The 26,771-nt window shown below is 44.9% G+C and overlaps 1 protein-coding gene across 1 annotated transcript in view; it reads left to right on the top strand.

Moving 5' to 3' along the window:
* The first annotated feature begins 550 nt into the window (after window positions 1–550).
* Window positions 551–26,771, top strand: part of LOC139386187 (matrix metalloproteinase-23-like) — a 36,892-nt gene continuing 10,671 nt past the window's right edge. The window contains exons 1-2 of the mRNA XM_071131658.1: window positions 551–1,064; window positions 12,404–12,540. Of these exons, the coding sequence (XP_070987759.1) occupies window positions 915–1,064; window positions 12,404–12,540 (287 nt within the window). The 5' untranslated portion in view covers window positions 551–914. The remainder of the gene's footprint in view (window positions 1,065–12,403; window positions 12,541–26,771) is intronic.

Here is a 26,771-nt window from a genome sequence, read left to right as displayed (position 1 = left end):
TTGGAATCCTTGGGAGGTCCCTATGGTTAGGGTTAGAGTTTATGGACGTCCCAAGGATCCCCGATAGTACTGACCGTGAAGAAACCCCTGGCTTTGTTGCTGTGTTTTTTGCGGGTTGCAGACTTGCCAGTTTGCAGACACTTACTAATAAATGTGGAAAAAAAGTATCCTTATAAAAATGTGTCTTTAGCCTATAAACTATGAATGACTTTCATAATTTGTATTCTAAACCATGGCGGATTGAGGCCTCAACCGATGAGAGATACTTTTACATACCACGAGCGGTTATTTAAGTAAGAGTTTACAGCCCAAAAATAGTTTGGCAACATTTTACCCTCTATTCGTCTGGTTGAGAACTGTGTGTAGTTTGAGAGCACTTGAGAGAATGGGAGAGCAGAGGCTGTGAGACAAATTGTTGTTTTAGAACTGGGCGGCGCTCTCACTCTATCCCACCAGCTCGACTGATGTGCCCGAACTTGTACGACCGACACCTGATCCGGTCGGTCTCTGCATAGACCAGGCAGGGAAGTATCAAAGTTACCCAATAAACATACAAATGCGACGCAATTAACCAAGGACTCGGTTGAAAAGTAAGAGTTTACAATTATATCATAGGGGAATAGCGCGGAATGCTGAGAATGACACGAGTTTGATGGGACAGGAGAATTTGGAGCTCCATGCCCAAATGGCCAATTCTCCGCAGAGCTGTTCAAATGTGGTTTTCACGTTGTGATACGCACCGCGTTCTGGTTCAGAACTCATGCTTTCTGCATGAAAACACCTGAATAAGGTAGCCTATCCAAGATGATCAATCTCTTTTATACCAATCCTTGCATTTAGCAGAATCATGTGCTCTCAACATTGAGTGTAGGTTACCATTGACTGTCAACTGTAAAACACGACTACAGGTTACAATGGAGCACAGGAAGCAGAAGTTGAGTTCGGCCAAGGGCTTCGTCCCAGTGTTTGAGATGCTCGGAACTCGTCGGATACTTTTTCTACTAGTGCTGATGTTGGTAGGTTTGGATGGGGTCGGCGGACTCCCTACGTGTAGAAGGGAAACGGTAAGTGGACGGCTGCACATGGACATTCTAAAAGTAATATTTAGACTGTTTGCCTGTGCGAGCAACTCAACAAACCCAGTATTTTCATTAATTTATTGTGTTTTGTTATCGTTTTTTTTACAGACTGAAAAAACAAGTGTTTTAAGTAAGCTACACTGACAGTCACATTTTTCTGGTTTGATCCTAATGTATTTTTGCGTATGTTTATTTTTTGATCAGTGTTACAATAGCCTAGAATAGGAAAATAAATGGGGGAGAAAGAAGAAAAGAAAGGAAGGAGTGGTTTAGGTGGTGAGGGGAGGGGGGCGCTGGAGGAGAAGCTTCAGCTCACATGTGGGTGACAGATATTTTAGCACAGAGAGATGGATAGATGGAGAGGGGCTGTCAGGCGACGAGAACAGATGAGGAGGGTTTTACATCTGTGTCGGGTTAAGTTGTGATTTCTGTTCCCTTTTGCACTTGTGCCACGTGTCTTTTTTAAAATTTTCTTCCTAGAGGCCAGACATGCTCCCTTTTGCCAGGAAGCCTGAAAAATGCTTAACTTGACTTTAAGTTATTCCTTTTAACTCATAGTGGAAGAAATGTGGAGAAATAGAATGAACAACTCCAATTACTATTTTGTGTTTGGGTGGTAGTTGAAATCTTCCCCCATTTACTGATTCAAAAAAATGTCATTAATTGAAGTGATTTTTGCATGTAAACCTTGGTGGGGAAAACTCAACTTGTTTTTTTATGCATGCCAGCAAAGCCACTACACAACACACACAACACTAAACAATACATTCATTGCACTATAACGGTGACAAACGGTGCCCGCAAACTGTTAGGGTCTACATAAAGCTGTCCCTACAGCAGAGCTTTCTTTTCAGCACCATGGAGTGAATCCTAACCACTGCTCCACCTGGCTATCAGCGGAGCCTTGTCTGGCAGCGAAACAGTTCATTCAGCCTCATTTACTGCATAAAAAAAAAAACATATCTGATATTGCTGACTTGCTTAAACAAATGTGGTTTCTACTGACAATTGAGATGTACAAACTATGGCATAAGGGGATGACGGGCAGATAATAGGCAATCCGTAATTTCGATTACGACATTAATGAGCGAGCTAGGACGGACGTAGTCAATATATGTTCAGCGACAGAATTCAGAACATGGCCCGTTCTTACAGTATTCTCTCTGTACACCAAGTCAGAACCGTAGGATAAATAAAGGGGGCATATGAGCAGACAATGAAAGCTCTTATAATATTCAATGATTTACATTACTCTAAAACAGTCTACAGGCTACATGTGCACCACCAAGTCAGAACAGTAGGTTAAGTTATGAGGGGGAAAGGGAAATTATTAGGGTGAGGCACATGGGCTACTATGAGCTTACTACACAACATAAACTTAGTATTACTTTCTTAGCTACAGTATACATATCTCCCTGGCATATTACATCATTTATGCAGCAGCATACAATACATTTTTGGACTCAAATTGTTGTGCTGTGCTCATTTGAACAGGAAGGTGGCTCTGCGGTCCTTGTGGGCAAATTTTGTCATCAAACTATGTCATCAAAGTCTGGCATTCTCTGGATTTATGATGGTTTTAAGACAACTGGGAACTCTTAAAAAAACAAAGTCGAATCATGACATCATTGATCTTCAGATCAGAGCTCTAGAAAGAGCACCAAGTTCCAGACATGGAATTCCGAGTTGGATGACCATTCAAAACGTATTTTCCTAGTCGGAGCAAGATTTCCCAGATCCGAGTTTCCAGTTGTTTTGAATGGGGCAGAAGTCATGTCGGAAAGTATTCAGACCCCTTGACTTTTTACACATTTTGTTACCTTACAGTCGTATTCTAAAAATTATTAAATTAATATTTTTCATGGCCTCCCGAGTGGCGCAGCAGTCTAAGGCACTGTATCGCTGGCCAGGAGCTGGCCAGAAGCTAGTTCAGAAGCTAGTTAGCTTCTTTGCTGGCAAATCGTTAGGATTCAGCTAACCGCGGTTTGTGGTCATCGGCTATCCTTTGGCTCAAAAATCTATCGCCAGTTTTGTACGGTGCAGCGCAGCGCGGCTCGGAACGGAACATACCGGACCAATTTTTCTCTCCATGTCCCTGGATTTCAACCGCTAGCTCAGGACATTCATACCTGGATCTCACAGCTAGCTGGCTGCTATCCGTGTGACTGTCGGCTTTCGTCGATTCCGGAGCAAACATCAATTATTCCGGAGCTAGCCAGCTCCATCAATCACTCCTGAGTTCCATCAATCACTCCTGGGTTGCAGTCACCTATCCGGACCCGTTTTACTGCCTACGCGGAGCCCCACCGGGCCTTCACGGCTGGACTGCCGACGTTGTCTACCCGAAGGAGTTATCCGGCTGGCTCCTCCGTCGCGACGTTGCCTGAACGCCCATCTGCGGCCTGCTAACCGTTGGCTGTCTTATCGGCTGCTATCTGAATGGACAATCGGACAATTTATTTATTTATTTTTATTATTGTTATTGTGTTTTCTTCTTGGGCCTCTATAACTATATCTATTGTTTTTGTTTTTGTTGTTGTTGTGTGATTTGGATTAATCCCCTCTACCACACGGAACCCCACTAATCTACTGACCGAACGCAAGAGGTGGCTAATAACAGACCTCCATCCTATGCTAGCTTGCTACCGATGGCCTGGCTAGCTGTCTAAATCGCCGTGACCCCCAACCAACCTCTCCACTCACCGGACCCTTTTGATCACTCGACTAAGCATGCCTCTCCTTAATGTCAATATGCCTTGTCCATTGCTGTTCTGGTTAGTGTTTATTGGCTTATTTCACTGTAGAGGCTCTAGTCCTGCTCACTATACCTTATCCAACCTATTAGTTCCACCACCCACACATGCAATGACATCTCCTGGTTTCAATGATGTTTCTAGAGACAATATCTCTCTCTTCATCACTCAATACCTAGGTTTACCTCCACTGTATTCACATCCTACCATACCTTTGTCTGTACATTATACCTTGATGCTATTTTATCGCCCCCAGAAACCTCCTTTTACTCTCTGTTCCAGACGTTCTAGACGACCAATTCTTATTGCTTTTAGCCGCACCCTTATTCTACTCCTTCTACTACTCCTATGTTCCTCTGGCGATGTAGAGGTGAATCCAGGCCCTGCAGTGCCTAGCTCCACTCCTATTCCCCAGGCGCTCTCTTTTGACGACTTCTGTAACCGTAATAGCCTTGGTTTCATGCATGTTAACATTAGAAGCCTCCTCCCTAAGTTTGTTCTATTCACTGCTTTAGCACACTCTGCCAACCCGGATGTTCTAGCTGTGTCTGAATCCTGGCTTAGGAAGACCACCAAAAATTCAGAAATTTTAATTCCAAACTACAACATTTTCAGACAAGATAGAACTGCCAAAGGGGGCGGTGTTGCGATCTACTGCAAAGATAGCCTGCAGAGTTCTGTCCTACTATCCAGGTCTGTACCCAAACAATTTGAACTTCTACTTTTAAAAATCCACCTCTCTAAAAACAAGTCTCTCACCGTTGCCGCCTGCTATAGACCACCCTCTGCCCCCAGCTGTGCTCTGGACACCATATGTGAACTGATTGCCCCCCATCTATCTTCAGAGCTCGTGCTGCTAGGCGACCTAAACTGGAACATGCTTAACACCCCAGCCATCCTACAATCTAAACTTGATGCCCTCAATCTCACACAAATTATCAATGAACCTACCAGGTACCTCCCCAAAGCCTTAAACACGGGCACCCTCATAGATATCATCCTAACCAACTTGCCCTCTAAATACACCTCTGCTGTCTTCAGCCAAGATCTCAGCGATCACTGCCTCATTGCCTGCATCCGTAATGGGTCAGCGGTCAAACAACCTCCACTCATCACTGTAAAACGCTCCCTGAAACACTTCAGCGAGCAGGCCTTTCTAATCGACCTGGCTGGGGTATCCTGGAAGGATATTGATCTCATCCCGTCAGTAGAGGATGCCTGGATATTTAAAAAAATGCCTTCCTAACCATCTTAAATAAACATGCCCCATTCAAGAAATTTAGAACCAGGAACAGATATAGCCCTTGGTTCTCCCCAGACCTGACTGCCCTTAACCAACACAAAAACATCCTATGGCGTTCTGCATTAGCATCGAACAGCCCCTGTGATATGCAGCTGTTCAGGGAAGCTAGAAACCATTATACACAGGCAGTTAGAAAAGCCAAGGCTAGCTTTTTCAAGCAGAAATTTGCTTCCTGCAACACTAACTCAAAAAAGTTCTGGGACACTGTAAAGTCCATGGAGAATAAGAACACCACCTCCCAGCTGCCCACTGCACTGAAGATAGGAAACACTGTCACCACTGATAAATCCACCATAATTGAGAATTTCAATAAGCATTTGTCTATGGCTGGCCATGCTTTCCACCTGGCTACTCCTACCCCGGTCAACAGCACTGCACCCCCCACAGCAACTCGCCCAAGCCTTCCCTATTTCTCCTTCTCCCAAATCCGTTCAGCTGATGTTCTGAAAGAGCTGCAAAATCTGGACCCCTACAAATCAGCCGGGCTAGACAATCTGGACCCTTTCTTTCTAAAATTATCTGCCAAAATTGTTGCCACCCCTATTACTAGCCTGTTCAACCTCTCTTTCGTGTCGTCTGAGATTCCCAAAGATTGGAAAGCAGCTGCGGTCATCCCCCTCTTCAAAGGGGGGGACACTCTTGACCCAAACTGCTACAGACCTATATCTATCCTACCATGCCTTTCTAAGGTCTTCGAAAGCCAAGTCAACAAACAGATTACCGACCATTTCGAATCTCACCATACCTTCTCTGCTATGCAATCTGGTTTCAGAGCTGGTCATGGGTGCACCTCAGCCACGCTCAAAGTCCTAAACGATATCTTAACCGCCATCGATAAGAAACATTACTGTGCAGCCGTATTCATTGATCTGGCCAAGGCTTTCGACTCTGTCAATCACCACATCCTCATCGGCAGACTCGACAGCCTTGGTTTCTCAAATGATTGCCTCGCCTGGTTCACCAACTACTTCTCTGATAGAGTTCAGTGTGTCAAATCGGAGGGTCTGCTCTCCGGACCTCTGGCAGTCTCTATGGGGGTGCCACAGGGTTCAATTCTTGGACCGACTCTCTTCTCTGTATACATCAATGAGGTCGCTCTTGCTGCTGGTGAGTCTCTGATCCACCTCTACGCAGACGACACCATTCTGTATACTTCTGGCCCTTCTTTGGACACTGTGTTAACAACCCTCCAGGCAAGCTTCAATGCCATACAACTCTCCTTCCGTGGCCTCCAATTGCTCTTAAATACAAGTAAAACTAAATGCATGCTCTTCAACCGATCTCTACCTGCACCTACCCGCCTGTCCAAAATCACTACTCTGGACGGCTCTGACTTAGAATACGTGGACAACTACAAATACTTAGGTGTCTGGTTAGACTGTAAACTCTCCTTCCAGACCCATATCAAACATCTCCAATCCAAAGTTAAATCTAGAATTGGCTTCCTATTTCGCAGCAAAGCATCCTTCACTCATGCTGCTAAACATACCCTTGTAAAACTGACCATCCTACCAATCCTCGACCTTGGCGATGTCATTTACAAAATAGCCTCCAATACCCTACTCAACAAATTGGATGCAGTCTATCACAGTGCAATCCGTTTTGTCACCAAAGCCCCATATACTACCCACCATTGCGACCTGTACGCTCTCGTTGGCTGGCCCTCGCTTCATATTCGTCGCCAAACCCACTGGCTCCATGTCATCTACAAGACCCTGCTAGGTAAAGTCCCCCCTTATCTCAGCTCGCTGGTCACCATAGCATCTCCCACCTGTAGCACACGTTTCAGCAGGTATATCTCTCTAGTCACCCCCAAAACCAATTATTTCTTTGGCCGCCTCTCCTTCCAGTTCTCTGCTGCCAATGACTGGAACGAACTACAAAAATCTCTGAAACTGGAAACACTTATCTCCCTCACTAGCTTTAAGCACCAACTGTCAGAGCAGCTCACAGATTACTGCACCTGTACATAGCCCACCTATAATTTAGCCCAAACAACTACCTCTTTCCCTACTGTATTTAATTAATTAATTTATTTTGCCCGTTATTTTATTTTTTACACCCCATTATTTTTATTTCTACTTTGCACATTCTTCCATTGCAAATCTACCATTCCAGTGTTTTATTTGCTATATTGTATTTACTTTGCCACCATGGCCTTTTTTTGCCTTTACCTCCCTTCTCACCTCATTTGCTCACATCGTATATAGACTTGTTTATACTGTATTATTGACTGTATGTTTGTTTTACTCCATGTGTAACTCTGTGTCGTTGTATCTGTCGAACTGCTTTGCTTTATCTTGGCCAGGTCGCAATTGTAAATGAGAACTTGTTCTCAACTTGCCTACCTGGTTAAATAAAGGTGAAATAAATAAAAATAAAAAAATAAAAAATCGCAGTGCTAGCTGCGTCACTACAGATCTTGGTTCGATCCCAGGCTGTGATGCAGCTGACCGTGACTGGGAGACCCATGAGGCGGCGCAAAATTGGCCCAGTGTTGTCTGGGTCAGGAGAGGGTTTGGCCGGCTGGGTTGTCCTTGTCCTATTGCACTCTAGCGACTGCTGTGGCAGGCCAAGCGCAATGCACACTTACACGGTCGCCAGTGCAGCTGGCTTCCGGATTAAGTGAGCATGGTGTCAAGAAGCACGGACTCCGGCCGCAAAACCTGAACCTATAGGGGAGGGTCTGGGTGGGTGTCTGTCCGCGGTGGTGGCTCTGGTGCGGGACGTGGATCCCGCTCCACCATAGTCCTTGTCCGCCTCTTAGCCCGCCTCCGTGGCCTCTTAAGAGCGGCGACCCTCGCCGCCAACCTCTTACAGAATCAGCCACCACCAAAGGACCAAGCAGAGTGGTAACGGGCAGCAGCAGTAGCAGCAGCGAGATCTGGACTATGTTACGGATCTGCTTGGCAGGGTTGTGTTTCGGAGGACGCATGGCTCTCGACCTTTGCTTCTCCCGAGTCTGTACGGGAGTTGCAGCGATGAGAAAAGACTGTATAACTACCAACTGGATATCACAACATTAGGGAGAAAAAGGGGTAAATATATATATACAGTGCCTTGCGAAAGTATTCGGCCCCCTTGAACTTTGCGACCTTTTGCCACATTTCAGGCTTCAAACATAAAGATATAAAACTGTATTTTTTTGTGAAGAATCAACAACAAGTGGGACACAATCATGAAGTGGAACGACATTTATTGGATATTTCAAACTTTTTTAACAAACCAAAAACTGAAAAATTGGGCGTGCAAAATTATTCAGCCCCTTTACTTTCAGTGCAGCAAACTCTCTCCAGAAGTTCAGTGAGGATCTCTGAATGATCCAATGTTGACCTAAATGACTAATGATGATAAATACAATCCACCTGTGTGTAATCAAGTCTCCGTATAAATGAACCTGCACTGTGATAGTCTCAGAGGTCCGTTAAAAGCGCAGAGAGCATCATGAAGAACAAGGAACACACCAGGCAGGTCCGAGATACTGTTGTGAAGAAGTTTAAAGCCGGATTTGGATACAAAAAGATTTCCCAAGCTTTAAACATCCCAAGGAGCACTGTGCAAGCGATAATATTGAAATGGAAGGAGTATCAGACAACTGCAAATCTACCAAGACCTGGCCGTCCCTCTAAACTTTCAGCTCATACAAGGAGAAGACTGATCAGAGATGCAGCCAAGAGGCCCATAATCACTCTGGATGAACTGCAGAGATCTACAGCTGAGGTGGGAGACTCTGTCCATAGGACAACAATCAGTCGTATATTTCACAAATCTGGCCTTTATGGAAGAGTGGCAAGAAGAAAGCCATTTCTTAAAGATATCCATAAAAAGTGTAGTTTAAAGTTTGCCACAAGCCACCTGGGAGACACACCAAACATGTGGAAGAAGGTGCTCTGGTCAGATGAAACCAAAATTGAACTTTTTGGCAACAATGCAAAACGTTATGTTTGGCGTAAAAGCAACACAGCTGAACACACCATCCCCACTGTCAAACATGGTGGTGGCAGCATCATGGTTTGGGCCTGCTTTTCTTCAGCAGGGACAGGGAAGATGGTTAAAATTGATGGGAGGATGGATGGAGCCAAATACAGGACCATTCTGGAAGAAAACCTGATGGAGTCTGCAAAAGACCTGAGACTGGGACGGAGATTTGTCTTCCAACAAGACAATGATCCAAAACAGAAAGCAAAATCTACAATGGAATGGTTCAAAAATAAACATATCCAGGTGTTAGAATGGCCAAGTCAAAGTCCAGACCTGAATCCAATCGAGAATCTGTGGAAAGAACTGAAAACTGCTGTTCACAAATGCTCTCCATCCAACCTCACTGAGCTCGAGCTGTTTTGCAAGGAGGAATGGGAAAAAATTTCAGTCTCTCGATGTGCAAAACTGATAGAGACATACCCCAAGCGACTTACAGCTGTAATCGCAGCAAAAGGTGGCGCTACAAAGTATTAACTTAAGGGGGCTGAATAATTTTGCACGCCCAATTTTTCAGTTTTTGATTTGTTAAAAAAGTTTGAAATATCCAATAAATGTCGTTCCACTTCATGATTGTGTCCTACTTGTTGTTGATTCTTCACAAAAAAATACAGTTTTATATCTTTATGTTTGAAGCCTGAAATGTGGAAAAAGTTCGCAAAGTTCAAGGGGGCCGAATACTTTCGCAAGGCACTGTATATTAACAAAAATGCAATAATTGTCACGTTCTTACCTTAGTTCTTTTGTTATGTCTTTGTATGGTCAGGGCGTGAGTTGGGTGGGTTGTCTATGTTAGTTTTTCTATGATTTGCTATTTCTATGTTTGGCCTGGTATGGTTCTCAATCAGAGGCAGCTGTCTATCGTTGTCCCCGATTGAGAACCATATTTAGGTAGCCTGTTTTCTATTGTGTTTCGTGGGTGATTATTTTCTGTTTTCTGTTGTGTGTCTGCACAAGCCAGTACTGTTTTTGGTCGTTCTCTTTGTTAGTTTTGTTATCTCCGTGTTCATTTGAATAAATATGGACACATACCACGCTGCACCTTGGTCCTCACCTTCTTCCACCAACAACGACCGTTACAGAATCAGCCACCACCAAAGGACCAAGCAGAGTGGTAACGGGCAGCAGCAGTAGCAGCAGCGAGATCCGGACTATGTTACAACATGGGACGGAATAGAGAGGTGGTCGGTTGACCCAGGGAGAGTGCCGGAGCCCGCCTGAGATTCTCTGGAACAATGTGAGGAGGGATACCGGAGAATGGAGTTGGCACGGCGGTCAAGGAAGCCTGAGAGGCAGCCCCAAAAATGTATTGGGGGGGGTGGCACACGGGGAGTGTGGCTAAGTCAGGTAGGAGACCTGAGCCAACTCCCCCTGCTTACCGTGGAGAGAGAGGGACCGGGCAGGCACCGTGTTATGCCGTGAGGCGCACGGTGTCCCCGGTACGCAGGCATAGCCCGGTGCGATACATAGCAGTGCCTCGTATCGGCCGGGCTAGAGTGGGCATCGAGCCAGGTGCCATGAAGCCGGCTCAGCGCATCTGGTCTTACCAGCCTTACGCATGGTGTCCACGGTTCGCCAGCACAGCCCAGTGCGGGCCGCACTGGCCTGGCTACGGGGAGCATTCAACCAGGTAAAGTTGGGAAGGCTCGGTGCTCGAGAGCTCCAGTGCACCTTCACGGTCCAGTCTATCCGGTGCCACCTCCACGCACCAGCCCTCCGGTGGCAGCCCCCCGCACCAGGCTCTTTCTCCGTCTCCTTCTTACAGGTGCTCCCGCCTGCCCAGCGCTGGCAGAGTCTCCCTCCAGTCCGGATCAGCCAGTCTCCCTCCAGTCCGGATCTGCCAGAGTCTTCCTCCAGTCCGGATCTGCCAGAGTCTCCCTCCAGTCCGCATCTGCCAGAGTCTCCCTCCAGTCCGGATCTGCCAGAGTCTCCCTCCTGCCCAGCACTGCCAGAGGCTCCCGTCTGTCCGGAGCTGCCAGAGTCTCCCGTCTGTCCGGAGGTGCCAGAGTCTCCCGTCTGTCCGGAGGTGCCAGAGTCTCCCGTCTGTCCGGAGCTGCCAGAGTCTCCCGTCAGCCAGGAGCTGCCAGAGTCGCCAGTCAGCCAGGAGCTGCCAGAGTCGCCAGTCAGCCAGGAGCTGCCAGAGTCGCCAGTCAGCCAGGAGCTGCCAGAGTCGCCAGTCAGCCAGGAGCTGCCAGAGTCGCCAGTCAGCCAGGAGCTGCCAGAGCCGCCAGTCAGCCAGGAGCTGCCAGAGCCGCCAGTCAGCCAGGAGCTGCCAGAGCCGCCAGTCAGCCAGGAGCTGCCAGAGCCGCCAGTCAGCCAGGAGCTGCCAGAGCCACCAGTCAGCCAGGAGCTGCCAGAGCCGTCAGTCAGCCAGGAGCTGCCAGAATCGCCCTTCACTCCGGAGCTGCCGGAGTCTCCCGCCTGTCCGGTGCTGCCGGAATCTCCCATCCATTCGGGACCCGTGGCTTGGGTCCCCAGTCCGAGGTTGGCGGCGAGGGTCGCCGCTCTTAAGAGGCCACGGAGGCGGGCTAAGAGGCGGACAAGGACTATGGTGGAGTGGGATCCACGTCCCGCACCAGAGCCACCACCGCGGACAGACACCCACCCAGACCCTCCCCACTGTCACGTTCTGACCTTAGTTATTTTGTTATGTCTTTGTTTTAGTATGGTCAGGGCGTGAGTTGGGTGGGTTGTCTATATTCGTTTTTTTATGATTTGCTATTTCTATGTTTGGCCTGGTATGGGTCTCAATGAGAGGCAGCTGTCTATTGTTGTCCCTGATTGAGAACCATATTTAGGTAGCCTGTTTTCTATTGTGTTTCGTGGGTGATTATTTTCTGTTTTCTGTTGTGTGTCTGCACCAGCCAGTACTGTTTTCGGTCGTTCTCTTTGTTAGTTGTGTTATCTCTGTGTTAATTTTAATAAATATGGACACATACCACGCTGCACCTTGGTCCTCACCTTCTTCCACCAACAACGGCCGTTACAATAATGTTTTTCCTCATCAATATACACATAATACCAAATAATGACAAAGAGAAAACAGGTTTTTAATTTATTAAAAAATAAACTGAAATACCGTATTTGCATAAGTATTGAGAGCGTTTTCTATGAGACACTAAATTAAGGTCATATGCATCCTGTTTCCATTGATCATCCTTGAGATGTTTCTACAAGCTTCTCTCTCACTCTCTCCTACACACACACTGTTTTCACCTCTCCATGGTCATGTCATGCTCCTCTTGTCACCTCTAATGATCTCTCTCTCTCTGCCCCTCCATCTCTCTCAGGAAGCTGGTGAGCAGTCTGTGGAGTCCCTGAGCTCTGTGAAGCATCATCCCGTGACGGCAGCGGCATTGAGCCGCTCCAAACGCTACGCCATCAACCCACTGGGACACAAGTGGAAGCATTTCAACCTCACCTACAAGTGAGACCCTGAATACCAAGTCAGACCCCTGTCCCTACCCCCTAGGCACTTTTGAAGATCTGAGAGGATTAGATATGCAGTGCCTTCAGAAAGTATTCAATCCCAATGTTCCTTCAAAAGGGACACTGAGCACATTTCAGGTCTGCTGTGCAACTTCCAGCGTGCGTTTACAGTGAACAATAAGGCTACCGTTTCAGACAGTGGTCAAGTAGGCTGCTGTGGTTATTTGACCATAATGTAGACCTACCAACACAATGTTATTGTTTGATTCAAAATAAAATGTTTTATTATTCCCATACTATTATTATAGAGATTCAGACAAATTATGCTACCCTTAACTTATTCAAGCCTGTCTCGAAATACAACACTGCCCCTTTATTACAAAAAAATCTTTACCAGACTCTCTTTTCGAAGATGTCTAGAAATGTTCACATTTTGTGCTCCTGTAGAAAGAAATCACTCCCCTATTGCTGACTACAAATGATCTATAACTGGACTACTAACTCACTAACGAGCAAAGGATATGAAAACGTGCAAACGTGGCTCCATGCAGCTCTCTCTTTGATCTCAAAAAAAGCTAATCTACTCATGACCGCTCATGCTATAAACACAGTCCAGTTCAAAGTGAATGGCACAAATCCATATACGGCAATGATCTATTTGCATGTAAGCCTACCACAGCTCTGATTAGTACAGGATGAATTGTACTCTGATGCGTTCTGCCTACAATGAAATCTCTTCAAATCAAATGTTATTGGTCACATACACATTGTTAGCAGGTTATTGCGAGTGTAGTGAAATACTTGTGCTTTTAGTTCCGACAGTGCAGCAATATCTAACATGTAATCTAATTATTCCACAACAACTACCTAATACACACAAATCTAAGTAAAGGAATGGAATAAGAATATATACATATAAATATATGGATGAGCAATGACAGAGAGGCATAGGCAAGATGCAATATATGGTATAAAATACAGTATATATATATATGAGATGAGTAATGCAAGATACAGTTGAAGTCGGAAGTTTACTACATACACCTTAGCCAAATACAGTTAAAATCAGTTTTTCACAATTCCTGACATTTAATCCCAGTAAAAATTCCTTGTCTTAGGTCAGTCAGTTGCCACCTCCGTGCTTCACGGTTGGAATGGTGTTCTTCGGCTTGCAAGCCTCCCCTCTAGGAGACAGAACGCGTCTCCTTCCTGAGCGGTATGACGGCTTCGTGGTCCCATGGTGTTTATACTTGTGTACTATTGTTTGTACAGATGAACGTGGTACCTTCAGGCATTTGGAAAATGCTCCCAAGGATGAACCAGACTTGTGGAGGTCTACAACTTTTTTTCTGAGGTCTTGGTTGATTTCTTTTGATTTTCCCTTGATTTTAAGCAAAGAGGCACTGCGTTTGAAGGTAGGCCTTGAAATACATCCTTAGGTACACCTCCAATTGGCTCAAATGATGCCAATTAGCCTATCAGAAGCTTCTAAAGCCATTACATAATTTTATGGGATTTCTCAAGCTGTTTAAAGGCACAGTCAACTTAGTGTATGTAAACTTCTGACCCACTGGAATTGTGATACAGTGAATTATAAGTAAAATCATATGTCTGTAAACAATTGTTGTAAAAATTACTTGTGTCATGCAAAAAGTAGATGTCCTAACCGACTTGCCAAAACTATAATTTGTTAACAAGAAATGTATGGAGTGTTTGAAAAACAAGTTTTAATGACTCCAACCTAAGTGTATGTAAACTTCCGACATCAACTAAACATTATTAAAGCAGACTGCACCACCCTCTGGAGAGCCTTGCAGTTGTGGGTGGTGCAGTTGCCGTACCAGACGATGATGCAGCCCGACAGGATGCTCTCAATTGTGCATCTGTAAAAGTTTGTGGGGGTTTTAGGTGACAAGCCAAATTTCTTCAGCCTCCTGAGGTTGAAGAGGCTCTGTTGCGCCTTATTCATCACACGGTCTGTGTGGGTGGACCATTTCAGTTTGTCCGTGATGTGTACGTTGAGGAACTTAAAACATTCCACCTTCTCCACTGCTGTCCCATTGATGTGGATAGGGGAATTCTCCCTCTGCTGTTTCCTGAAGTCCACGATCATCTCCTTTGTTTTGTTGACGTTGAGTGAGAGGTTGTTTTGCTGACACTAGTACCCTCACCTCTTCCCTATAGCTGTCTCATCATTGTTGGTGTTCAAGCCTACTACTGTTGTGTCGTCAACAAACTTAATGATTGAGTTGGAGGCGTGCATAGCCACGCAGTTATGAGTGAACAGGGAGTACAGGAGGGGACTGAGCACACACCCTTGTGGGGCCCCAGTGTTGAGGATCAGCGAAGTGGAGATGTTGTTTCCTACCTTTATAATCTGTAGGTGGCCCGTCAATTAGTCTAGAACCCAATAGCACAGGGCGGGTTTGAGACCCAGGGCCTCTAGCTTAATGATGAGCTTGGAGGGTACTATGGTGTTGAATGCTGAGCTATAGTCAATGAACATAGGTATTCCTCTTGTCCAGATGGGATAGGGCAGTGTGCAGTGTTATGGCGATTGCATTTTCTGTGGACCTATTGGGGCGGTAAGCAAATTGAAGTGTGTCTAGGGTGACAGGTAAGGTGGAGGTGATTTGATCCTTGAGTAGCAGCCGTTCAAAGCACTTCAAAATGACTGAAGTGAGTTCTACGGGGCTATAGTCATTTAGTTCGTTTACCTTTGCCTTCTTGGGTACAGGAACAATGGTGGCCATCTTGAAGCATGTGGGGACAGCAGACTGGGATAGGGAAAGATTGAATATGTCCGTAAACACACCAGCCAGCTGGTCTGCGCATGCTCTGAGGATGCTGCTAGGGATGCCGTCTTGCGAGGGTTCACACGTTTAAATGTCTTACTCACGTCAGCCACGGAGAAGGAGAGCCCACAGTCCATGGTAGCGGGCCATGTCGGTGGCACTGTATTATCCTCAAAGCGGGCAAAAAAGGTATTTAGTTTGTCTTGAAGCAAGATCGGTCGGTGTCTGTGACATGGCTGGTTTTCTTTTTGTAGTCCGTGATTGTCTGTAGACCCTGCCACTTTGAATTGCGACTCCACTTTGTCTCTATACTGACATTTCGCTTGTTTGATTGCCTTGTGGAGGGAATAACTACACTGCTTATATTTGGCCATAATCCCAGTCACCGTTCCATAGTTAAATGCGGTGGTTCGTGCTTTCAGTTTTGCGTGAATGCCGCCATCTATCCACGATTTCTGGTTAGGGTAGGTTTTAATAGTCACGGTGGGTACAACATCTCCTATGCACTTCCTTATAAACTCACTCGCCGAATCACAGCCCAGGATTTTTTCAAATTTTGTCGTGTTATAGCCTGAATTTAAAATTATATTGAGGTTTTGTGTCACTGGCCTACTGACAATAATGTCAAAGTGTAATTATGTTTTTAGAATTGTTGTACACATTAATTACAAATGAAAAGCTGTAATGTCTTGAGATGTCTTGAGTCAATTCAACACCTTTCTTATTGCAAATAGGTGCTTAACGAGTCCCACAATAAGTTGCATGGAATCACTCTGTGTGCAATAATAGTGTTTAACATGATTTTTTTATGACTACCTCATCTCTGTACCCCACACATACAATTATCTATAAGGTCCCTCAGTCGAGCAGCGAATTTCAAACACAGATTCAACCACAAAGACCAGGGAGGTTTTCCAATGACTCGCAAAGAAGGGCACCTATTGTAGATGGGTAAAATAAAAAAAACAGACATTGAATGTCCCTTTGAGTATGGTGAAGTTATTAATTACATTTTGGATGGTGTATCAATACACCCAGTCACTACAAAGATACAGGCGTTCTTCCTAACTGAGTTTCCGGATTGGAAGGAAACCGCGCGGGGATTTCACCATCAGGTGACTTTAAAACAGTTACAGAGTTTAATGGCTATGATAGGAAAAAACTGTTGGATCAACAACATTGTAGTTTCTCGACAATGCTAACCTAATGACAAAGTGGGAAAAAAGGAAGCTTGTACAGAATACAAATATTCTAAAACATGCATCTTGTTTGCAATAAGACATTAAATTAAAACTGCAAGAAATGTGCCATTATGTTTGGGGCAAATACAACACAACACATCACTGAGTACCACTGTTCATATTTTCAAGCATGGTGGTGGCTGCATCATGTTATGGGTATGCTTGTCATTGGCAAGGACTAGGAAGTTTTTTAGGCTAACAATAAATGGAATAGAGCGAAGCACAGACAAAATCCTAGAGGAAAACCTGATTCAGTCTGCTTTCCAACAGACAATGGGAGACAAATTCCCCTTTCAGCAGGACAATTTCCTAACACACAAGGCCAAATATACAATGATCAACAACCAACTTAACAGAGCTTGACATTAAAAAAAAATATATAATGTGCAAATATTGTACAATCCAGGTGTGTAAAGCTCTTAGACACTTACCCAGAAAGACTCACATTTGTAATCGCTGCCAAAGGTGACAAAAAACATATCTAATTGGTAGTTACATTCTTGTCCCACCGCTGCAACTCCCGTACGGACTTGGGACTCGAGAGCCATGAGTCCTCCGAAACACTACCCTGCCAAGCCACACTGCTTCTTAACCCGGAAGCCAGCCGCACCAATGTGTCAGAGAAAACACTTTACAACTGGCTACCGTGTCAGCGTGCATGCGCCCAACACGCCACAGGAATGAGAAGAGTGCGATGGGACAAGGACATCCCAGCTGACCAAATCCTTCAATAAGACCGCTGCGCCACTCAGGAGGCACAGCCAAAGGTGATTCTGACTCAGGGGTGTGAATACTTATGTAAATTAGATTTTTCTGTTTTTAATTTTCACAAAATGTGACCTTTGTTTTTTTTTAAACAAATCTATTGAATCCACATGGAATTAAGGCTGTAACACAACGAAATGTTGAATAAGTCACTTGGTATGAATACTTTCTGGAAGCACTGTAGATAAAGAAATATGGCAGCAATTCCCCCAAGTTTTAGTGGGTAAGATGGAGGTTCCACCATATTGCTGACACCTATCCAATCCTCTCAGATGTAGTGTCGAGGAGGAAGGGACTAGGGATTCAGGGAGTGAGAGAGAAAGAGACAAATGGGGAAAGAGAGAGATGGGGAGGAGATGGAAGAGACTGGGAGGTCGGCTTCGGAGTAATATTTTGAGAATTATGGCTTGGGGCCACTGGCCAGATATATAAATATTCATTGTGAAAGCAAAATTGATAACATACAATTATGAATATAATTACTGTTCCCTGAAGGAGGAACATACTATGGAGAGTCAACGACCATTCATATTCCCCTGAAAACTGAAATAAATCCCAACTGGCCAATAGATGCCGAGCCTGCCCTCAGAAGCCCTCCTGGCTATAATACCCAAAGGCAGCCCATTGCCTCCATTTCCTCAATTCAGTACCCCTCTTCAGCAAGCTCAAATCCCCTGACAGCACGAGGCAAAAGTATAGGGAACAGTAGTTATTTTCATACATTCTCTTTCAGTCGGTCACTTGCTATAACATACAGTGGGGAAATACAATCAAGCCCCAAGCCGGCCCACGGTTCCAAGAACAATACTTACCTTGAGAGCCTGAAATGTCAGAACTCGTACAAGGAACCCCAAAGTCCAAAACAACAGAACACCTGTCATGACATGGCAAAGCATAGCATCGACCACGGCAGCCCAAGGCTCAAACCCACAGGAGACTGTGGTAACCTTGATAATGCGCACGTTGCACACTGCCAGCACCCACTTCTGGACCCAGCCATAAGAACACTATGAGCCACACCGGGAGCAGTTACTTCCACGCAATAAAACCTCACAAAGGTATGTTGGGAACCCCATCTCACTGCAGCACAGATATCACCAATTGTCATAGCCCTGAACAATACCCAAGCAGCCGCCACACTCCAAGTGGAGTGAGCATGCACACCGCTAGGCAACCTTTGTCCTTGTCGAAAGTCAGGGACCTCTGCCATATCGTGGATTCAGAGCTATCCATCTAATAGAACTCAAAAGGTTTTCTTTAATGGAAGCTTCTCTAATGTCAAGCATGTAAAGTGTGGTGTACCGCATGACAGCTCTCTAGGCCCTTTACTCTTTTCTATTCTTACCAATGACCTGCCACTGGCATTAAACAAAGCATGTGTTACATGTATGCTGAAGATTCAACAATATACGCATCAGCAACCACAGCTAATGAAGTCACTGAAACCCTTACAAAGAGTTGCAGTATGTTTTGGAATGGGCGGCCAATACTAAACAGGTGCTGAACATCTCTAAAACTAAGAGCATTGTATTTTGTACAAATCATTCCCTATGTTCTAGACCTCAGCTGAATCTGGTAATGAATGGTGTGGCTGTTGAACAAGTTGAGGAGACTAAATTACTTGGCATTACAAGAGATTGTAAACTGTCATGGTCAAAACATATAGATTCAATGTTTGTAAAGATGGGGGAGAGGTCTGTCCATAATAGAAAAGCAAGTCCTGCAGGCTCTAGTTTTGTCTTATCTTGATTCTTGTCCAGTCGTGTGGTCCAGTGCTGCAAGGAAAGACCTAGTCAAGCTGCAGCTGGCCCAGAACCGCACATCTTGCTCTTCATTGTAATCAGAGGGCTAATTATAATTATTATGCATGCCAGTCTCTCTTGGTTAAGAGTTGAGTAGAGACTGACTGCGTCTTTTCTTATTTTTATAATACACATTAATGTGTTGAAAATCCCAAATTGTTTGCATAGTCAATTTACACACACAATTATTCCACCAGACATGCCACCAGTCCCCAAATCCAGAACAAATTCAAGAATGCGTACAGTATTATATAGAGACATTATTGCATGGAACTCCGTTCCATCTCACATTGCTCAAGTGAACAGCAAACCTGGTTTCAAAAAACAGATAAAGCGACACCTCACGACACAACGCCCCCCGCTACGGGTGTTGCGGGGGGCTGTTGCGGTGACTGTATTACCGCCACACCGGCGGTCACGAGTCATGAAGGCAGTCACATTTCACAGTTACATTTCGATAATTAGGCTTCTCCAAGCTCTGATAATGCTGTTGGTCATTAGTAGCCTACCAAACTTGCTAACTGCCTGATACTCAGCACTCTGTTGTCCCTCTTATCACTGCGTCCTCCATTCGCTAATTAAGTGCGTAGATGACATGTATTTTTTCCCGCTGCCCCTGTTTCGAGACAGGTGCATGATAATGGTCCATTCTAAATCAAAATGAATATCACACATATATTATTTAGTATATGTAAATACAATAATAAATCAAGAATAGTCTGATGGGTGACAATATTAGCCTATCACTTGTGAATGATATATTATCACTTGTGAATGATGCCCAGCATAAGGTTTGTAATCACAGCTAAAGCGTCCAAATAACTTCTCAAAATTAAGCACATTAATCTGCTTTACAAAGGTCGTAGAGCCTAACTGGCATACATAAGCAGTGTGCTTCAAGTTTGGGGAAGATCATTTTCACCATAAAAATGCACCTTTATAATAAAACTTATTTTTAAGTTTTATTGCATTTGCGGTCACTTTTGAGAGTGGTGTTTTCCCACTAATGGAACATTCCTGCTTATAGCCTTTCTGCTCTTATAATGTGCAGGAATAGCCTAATAGTTTAGCCGTGTGCACATTGCTGTGCATATCATTTGAATAAATAGCCTAATAGTTTATAAACATTTAAAACTAAAACGTCTAAACTAAACGTCTGTTGTGTCAGCGTCATTGCATAAAAAAGTTTGTTTGATGCTAGTGGTTGTATTAATTTGGGATCTATCGTATCACACAACTATCCCAGACAATGCTTGGAATATTTATTTCTCACACAGAATAGGATAGTTAAACTTTTGTACTACGGGGGATAGTAGATTGACGTAGGCTAGTGCTTTTGCTGTTTGTTAGGCCTACTCATTTTGTTGACGAAAAGTAAACGTGGACAGTTCTTCCAATATCTTCAATATGCACCTCGCAGTTGCGTTCCCGATGTGTCCGTCTCCATTGTAGCCTGTGAGAAAGACCCAATCACGTGATGGAGTGCCCTGCGAGTGAGATGAGAGGTGCTTCAGAGCAGGCAGACGTGTATTTTTTTAGGGAGCATTATGGCCACACAAAAGGGATGCCGCTGGGAAATGTGAGGGCTTCTCTAATTGTGAATTGGAAATTGACAGAGTGTGTACTGCCTGCGCAAAAAACAAAGCAGACCTCATGCCTTTCAAGGGACTTTTTTCAAATCATCATTATTTTTATTTATTTTTTATTTCACCTTTATTTAACCAGGTAGGCTAGTTGAGAAAAAGTTCTCATTTGCAACTGCGACCTGGCCAAGATAAAGCAAAGCAGTGCGACACATACAACAACACAGAGTTACACATGGAATAAACAAACATACAATCAATAATAAAGTAGAAAAGTCTATATACAGCATGTGCAAATGAGGTAGGATAAGAAGCTGCTCTGACAGCTGATGCTTAAACCTAGTGAGGGAGGTAAGAGTCTCCAGCTTTAGTGATTTTTGCAGTTCGTTTTAGTCATTGGCAGCAGAGAACTGGAAGGAAAGGCGGCCAAAGGAAGAATTGGCTTTGTGGGTGACCAGTGAGATATACCTGCTGGAGCGTGTGCTACGGGTGGGTGCTGCTATGGTGACCAGTGAGCTGAGATAAGGCGGGGCTTTACCTAGCAGAGACTTGTAGATGACCTGGAGCCAGTGGGTTTGTGAGTATGAAGCGAGGGCCAGCCAACGAAAACGTACAGGTCGCAGTGGTGGGTAGTATATGGGGCTTTGGTGACAAAACAGATGGCACTGTTATAGACTGTATCCAATTTGTTGAGTAGAGTGATGGGGGCTATTATGTAAATGACATCACCGAAGTCGAGGATCGGTAGGATGGTCAGTTTTACAAGGGTATGTTTGGCAGCATGAGTGAAGGATGTTTGTTGCGAAATAGGAAGCCGATTGTAGATTTAATTTTGGATTGGAGATGTTTAATGTGACCCTGGAATGAGAATTTACAGTCTAACCAGACATTTAGATATTTGTAGTTGTCCACATATTCTAAGTCAGAACCGTCCAGAGTAGTGATGCTGGACGGGCTGGCAGATGTGGGCAGTGATCGGTTGAAGAGCATGCATTTAGTTTTACTTGCATTTAAGAGCAGTTGGAGGCCACGGAAGGAGAGTTGTATGGCATTGAAGCTCGTTTGGATGTTAGTTAGCACAGTGTCCAAAGACGGGCCAGAGGTATACAGAATGGTGTCGTCTGCGTAGAGGTGGATCAAAGAATCACCAGCAGCAAAAGCGACATCATTGATGTATACAGAGAAGAGAGTCTGCCCGAGAATTTAACCCTGTGGCACCCCCATAGAGACTGCCAGAGGTCTGGACAACAGGCCCTCTGATTTGACACACTGAACTCTGTCAGAGAAGTAGTTGGTGTACCAGGCGAGGCAATCATTTTAGAAACCAAGGCTGTTGCGTCTGCCGATAAGAATCTGGTGATTGACAGAGTCAAAGACAGGTCAATGAATACGGCTGCACAGTAATGTCTCTTATCGATGGCGGTTATGATATTGTTTAGGACCTTGAGCGTGGCTGAGGTGCACCCATGACCAGCTCTCAAACCAGATTGCATAGCGGAGAAGGTACGGTGGGATTCGAAATGGTCGTAATCTGTTTGTTAACTTGGCTTTCGAAGACCTTAGAAAGGCAGGGTAGAATAGATATTGGTCTGTAGCAGTTTGGGCCAAGAGTGTCTCCCACTTTGAAGAGGGGGAAGACCACGGCAGCTTTCCAATCTATGGGAATCTCAGACGATATGAAAGAGGTTGAACAGGCTAGTAATAGGGGTTGCAGCAATTTCGGCAGATAATTTTAGAAAGAGAGCGTCCAGATTGTCTAGCCCGGCTGATTTGTAGGGGTCCAGATTTTGCGGCTCTTTCAGAACATCAGCTATCTGGATTTGGGTGAAGGAGAAGTGGGGAGGCTTGGACGAGTTGCTGTGGGGGGTGAAGGGCTGTTGATCGGGGTAGGGGTAGCCAGGTGGAAAGCATGGCCAGCCGTAAAAAAATGCTTTTTGAAATTCTCAATTATAGTGGATTTATCGGTGGTGACAGTGTTTCCTAGCCTCATTGCAATGGGCAGCTGGGAGGCGGTGCTCTTATTCTCCATGGACTTTACAGTGTCCAATAACTTTTTAAAGTTTGTGCTACAGGATGCAAATTTCTGCTTGAAAAAGCTAGCCTTAGCTTTCCTAACTGCCTGTGTATATTTGTTCCTAACTTCCCTGAAAAGTTGCATATCACGGGGGCTATTCGATGCTAATGCAGAACGCCACAGGATGTTTTTGTGTTGGTCAAGGGCAGTCACGTCTGGAGTGAACCAAGGGCTATATCTGTTCCTGGTTCTATTTTTTTTGAATGGGGCATGCTTATTTAAGATGGTGAGGAAGGCACTTTTAAAGAATAACCAGGCATCCTTTACTGACGGGATGAGGTCAATATCCTTCCAGGATACCCGGGACAGGTCAATTAGATAGGCCTGCTCGCTGAAGTGTTTTACGGTGATGAGGGGTGGTCGTTTGACCGCAGACCCATAACGGATGCAGGCAATGAGGCAGTGATAGCTGAGATCTTGGTTGAATACAGCAGAGGTGTATTTGGAGGGCAAGTTGGTCAGTTGGTATGAGGGTCAGTTGGTATGAGGGTGCCCGTGTTTACGGATTTGGGGTTGTATCGGGTTCATTTATAATGTGTGAGATTGAGGGCATCAAGCTTAGATTGTAGGATGGCCGGGGTGTTAAGCATGTCACAGTTTAGGTCACCTAGCAGCACAATCTCTGAAGATAGATGGGGAGCAATCAATTCACATATGGTGTCCAGGGCACAGCTGGGGGTAGAGGGTGGTCTATAGCAAGCGGCAACGGTGAGAGACTTGATTCTGGTAAGGTGGATTTTTAAAAGTAGTAGCTCGAATTGTTTAGGTACAGACCTGGATAGTAAGACAGAACTCTGCAGGCTATCTCTGCAGTAGATTGCAACACCGCCCCATTTGGCAGTTCTATCTTGTCGGAAAATGTTATAGTTAGGGATGGAAATTTCAGGGTTTTTGGTGGAGTTTCATCATGCAGTCTTACAATGTATTAAATCTTCAAAACATATAGCCTGACATTTGTAGAACAACTAAAGTTATATTAATAACTCTAAATTAAGCACATATGAGTACCAACTTCTTTGTTAACCCCTCAACACAGAATAGCATGTGTGCACTCCCTCAAATCGTTTGGAGAAAATATCCTTTGTATTTTATTCAGCTTTGATATAGTATTCTTAATATAAAATAATGCAACGGAATTCTAAGCAAATCTTGTCTGCTAAATTAACTAGTGTAGCCCACAGCGATATGGCATACTCAGATCAGGACCTAACATAAGGACAACTCAGAGTATGCTATTTGGTTCTTCTGAAATTGACTACATTTTCTTCATATCATGTTACTTTAGACTTGTCTAAAATAAATAATGGATTTATTGTAAAGGTGTAGGCTATATTACATGGCTTTATTATACTTTTTTAAATGTAGATACTCCATAGGTCTGCATCACTGGCTTGTAGGCTATGTGTGGAAGCCAGGAGATGCTAAATGTGTTTATGTTAATTGAGGTACCAACAGTTATTTGCTTGACAATAACCGGCTGACAAAATTTAGTGACCGCCACAGCCCTACGTATGCCTTTGTCTTTACATTTAAAAAAAATAGTTTTGTTCTCTAGCTGTTGTCTATTAATGTTCTTTATTATGTCATGTTTCATGTTTTGTGTGGACCCCAAGAAGAATAGCTGTCGCATTAGTATGTAACATCAATTTGGAGTCGCCTGGCACGGACTCCATATGAGAAGGGTATACTGATATAAAACTTTAATGTGGAAAAAGAAAGGCCCTACTCAAAAAGCTCCTGCAAGGACATCAAAATGTTCACCAAAGACCTCTGAAAAGGAGAAACTCCTTTAACCTGACACCAAATTGTGAATGAGAGACTGACGAACAACCCTCTTGTAAAGGGTGCACGCGACGACTGTGTAGTCGTAATCACGTTTGAGGGTAAACTCATAGCCGTCAAATTCAACCTTTCAGGGGCCAAACCCACAGATCCCATATCTGTGGTCATGGGTGCCAAACTCTCCTGTGCGCCTGGGACAATAGACCCAATGACACAAAACCCACCACAGGTCCCCGCAGAGTGCACAGATTGAGAAGAACAGACGACAACACGCAGTTTTGTTGCTTTTTAAATCAGAACAACAGTTTTATTCTGTGCTAACATAATTGCAAAAGGGTTTTCTAATGATCAATTAGCCTTTTAAAATTATAAACTTGGATTAGCTAACACAACTTCCACAATTGGAACACAGGAGTGATGGTTGCTGATAATGGGCCTCTGTACGCCTATGTAGATATTCCATTCAAAATCTGCCGTTTCCAGCTACAATAGTCATTTACAACATTAACATTGTCTACACTGTATTTCTGATCAATTTGATGTTATTTTAAGAGACAATAACATTTGCCTTTCTTTCAGAAACAAGGACATTTCTAAGTGACCCCAAACTTTTGAATGGTAGTGTATGCTGTTGGACCTCACCAACACATGGCCCTCCAACATGGGAAGGGAACGCCTCAGCGCCAGCAAAACAGTCCGTAACTCTAGGTCATTTATATGCAGCTCCCTTTACGCTGTTGACCAAATCCCTCTGTCCGAGTACAGAGTAACACCATGAGCCTTTTACACTTTGTCCAGCTGGTCCAGCTGATCCGCCGAGAACCGGCACTGTTTATTATTCGGAAGCTAAGTAACTTGGCAGCTTTCCATCCATCGGCGGTGTGCAAACGAGCCCTGCCTCCTTCATACCCTCTACATTCATGAACTCATCCATAACCAGGCAGCACCAGCCTGGCTGAATGAGGGGAATCCCAGGTCGTCTTTAGCTCATCTGCAAAATGTTTAAACAGAGCTAAGCGACGCTTCACTTCTGCAGGGACAGAAGGTAAATACCTTCCCCCAAACCTGGAGTATGTCCACTGAGGGGGAGAAGATGGCCAATCCACAACCAGGTGATCTGCCGCCTTACAACACAGCTCCATCAAAGGCGCATTAACCACCAACAGTTCACTCTCCCCGCCAAATCCAAAGCCGAGGCTTTAGGTTGCCCCAGACTGATGTCATCCGACTAGTTAGCCTTTTTAAACTTACTCTTACCACTGGCCATCTTACTCAAGCAAGGAAGCACTGGCTAAACAAGCAGAGCAGAAATTAATGGGGTATTAGCAAACACAAATCCTACCCAAGCAAGGAAGCATTAGCTACAGAAGTAGAGCAGAAAGTAGTTCGCTTTAAGCAAACACAAAAACCGATACCAATACCCAAAACTCTCAACATCTAGGGGGATGAGTACTCCCCACTAACAGACACCGAAGTCAGAGGCAAATCTCGTAGTCTTTGTGTGCTTGAAAAGTTTGCTTGATAAGGCGAGCTGAAGAGAGAAGAATTGAGGAAATGGATGTGAGCCCCAGTATTATAACCAGGAAGGCAAGGCTTTCAAGGGCGGACTCTCACATGAATTGACACTGGAGAGACGAAGCAGGTACAGGGAGTCAAGCATTTACTAAGGAACGGACACGGAACGAGACAGGAACAGCATCAGCACAAGGATAACAAAGACAAAAACAATTAATGCATCAGCAGGTACTAGGGCAGGGGAACTGACAAATATAGGAGAGGTAATAAACATGTGATGAATGAATCCAGGTGAGTCCAATATCGCTGATGCGTGTGACGAGGGAAGGCAGGTGTGCGTAATTGATGATGGCAGGAGTGCGTGATGCAGGGCAGCCTGGCGCCCTGAAGTGCCAAGGGGGGGAAGAGCGGGAGCAGGCATGACAGTACCCCCCGCCATCCTGCGTCTAACCTGGGCGTGGAAGCCCGACAAACCGGCAGGAGCGTGGGAGCGTGGCGAGCCGGCTGAGACATGGGGGCCTGACGATCCGGCTGAGGCAAGGACACCTGTCGATCCCGCTGCAATGAGGGAGCCCGATGATCTGGTGGAGCGTGACATGGAATGGAAACCTGCCGAGCCAGCCAGGGCGTGGAACGGCCTGGCTTAGGCACCCACAGTTCCATCGGCGGCCG

This window comes from Oncorhynchus clarkii, chromosome 27, assembly GCF_045791955.1.
Source record: "Oncorhynchus clarkii lewisi isolate Uvic-CL-2024 chromosome 27, UVic_Ocla_1.0, whole genome shotgun sequence".
Classification (NCBI taxonomy): domain Eukaryota; kingdom Metazoa; phylum Chordata; class Actinopteri; order Salmoniformes; family Salmonidae; genus Oncorhynchus; species Oncorhynchus clarkii.
Note: the sequence above shows the minus strand (reverse complement) of the source record. Positions and strands in the feature narration are given on the sequence as shown.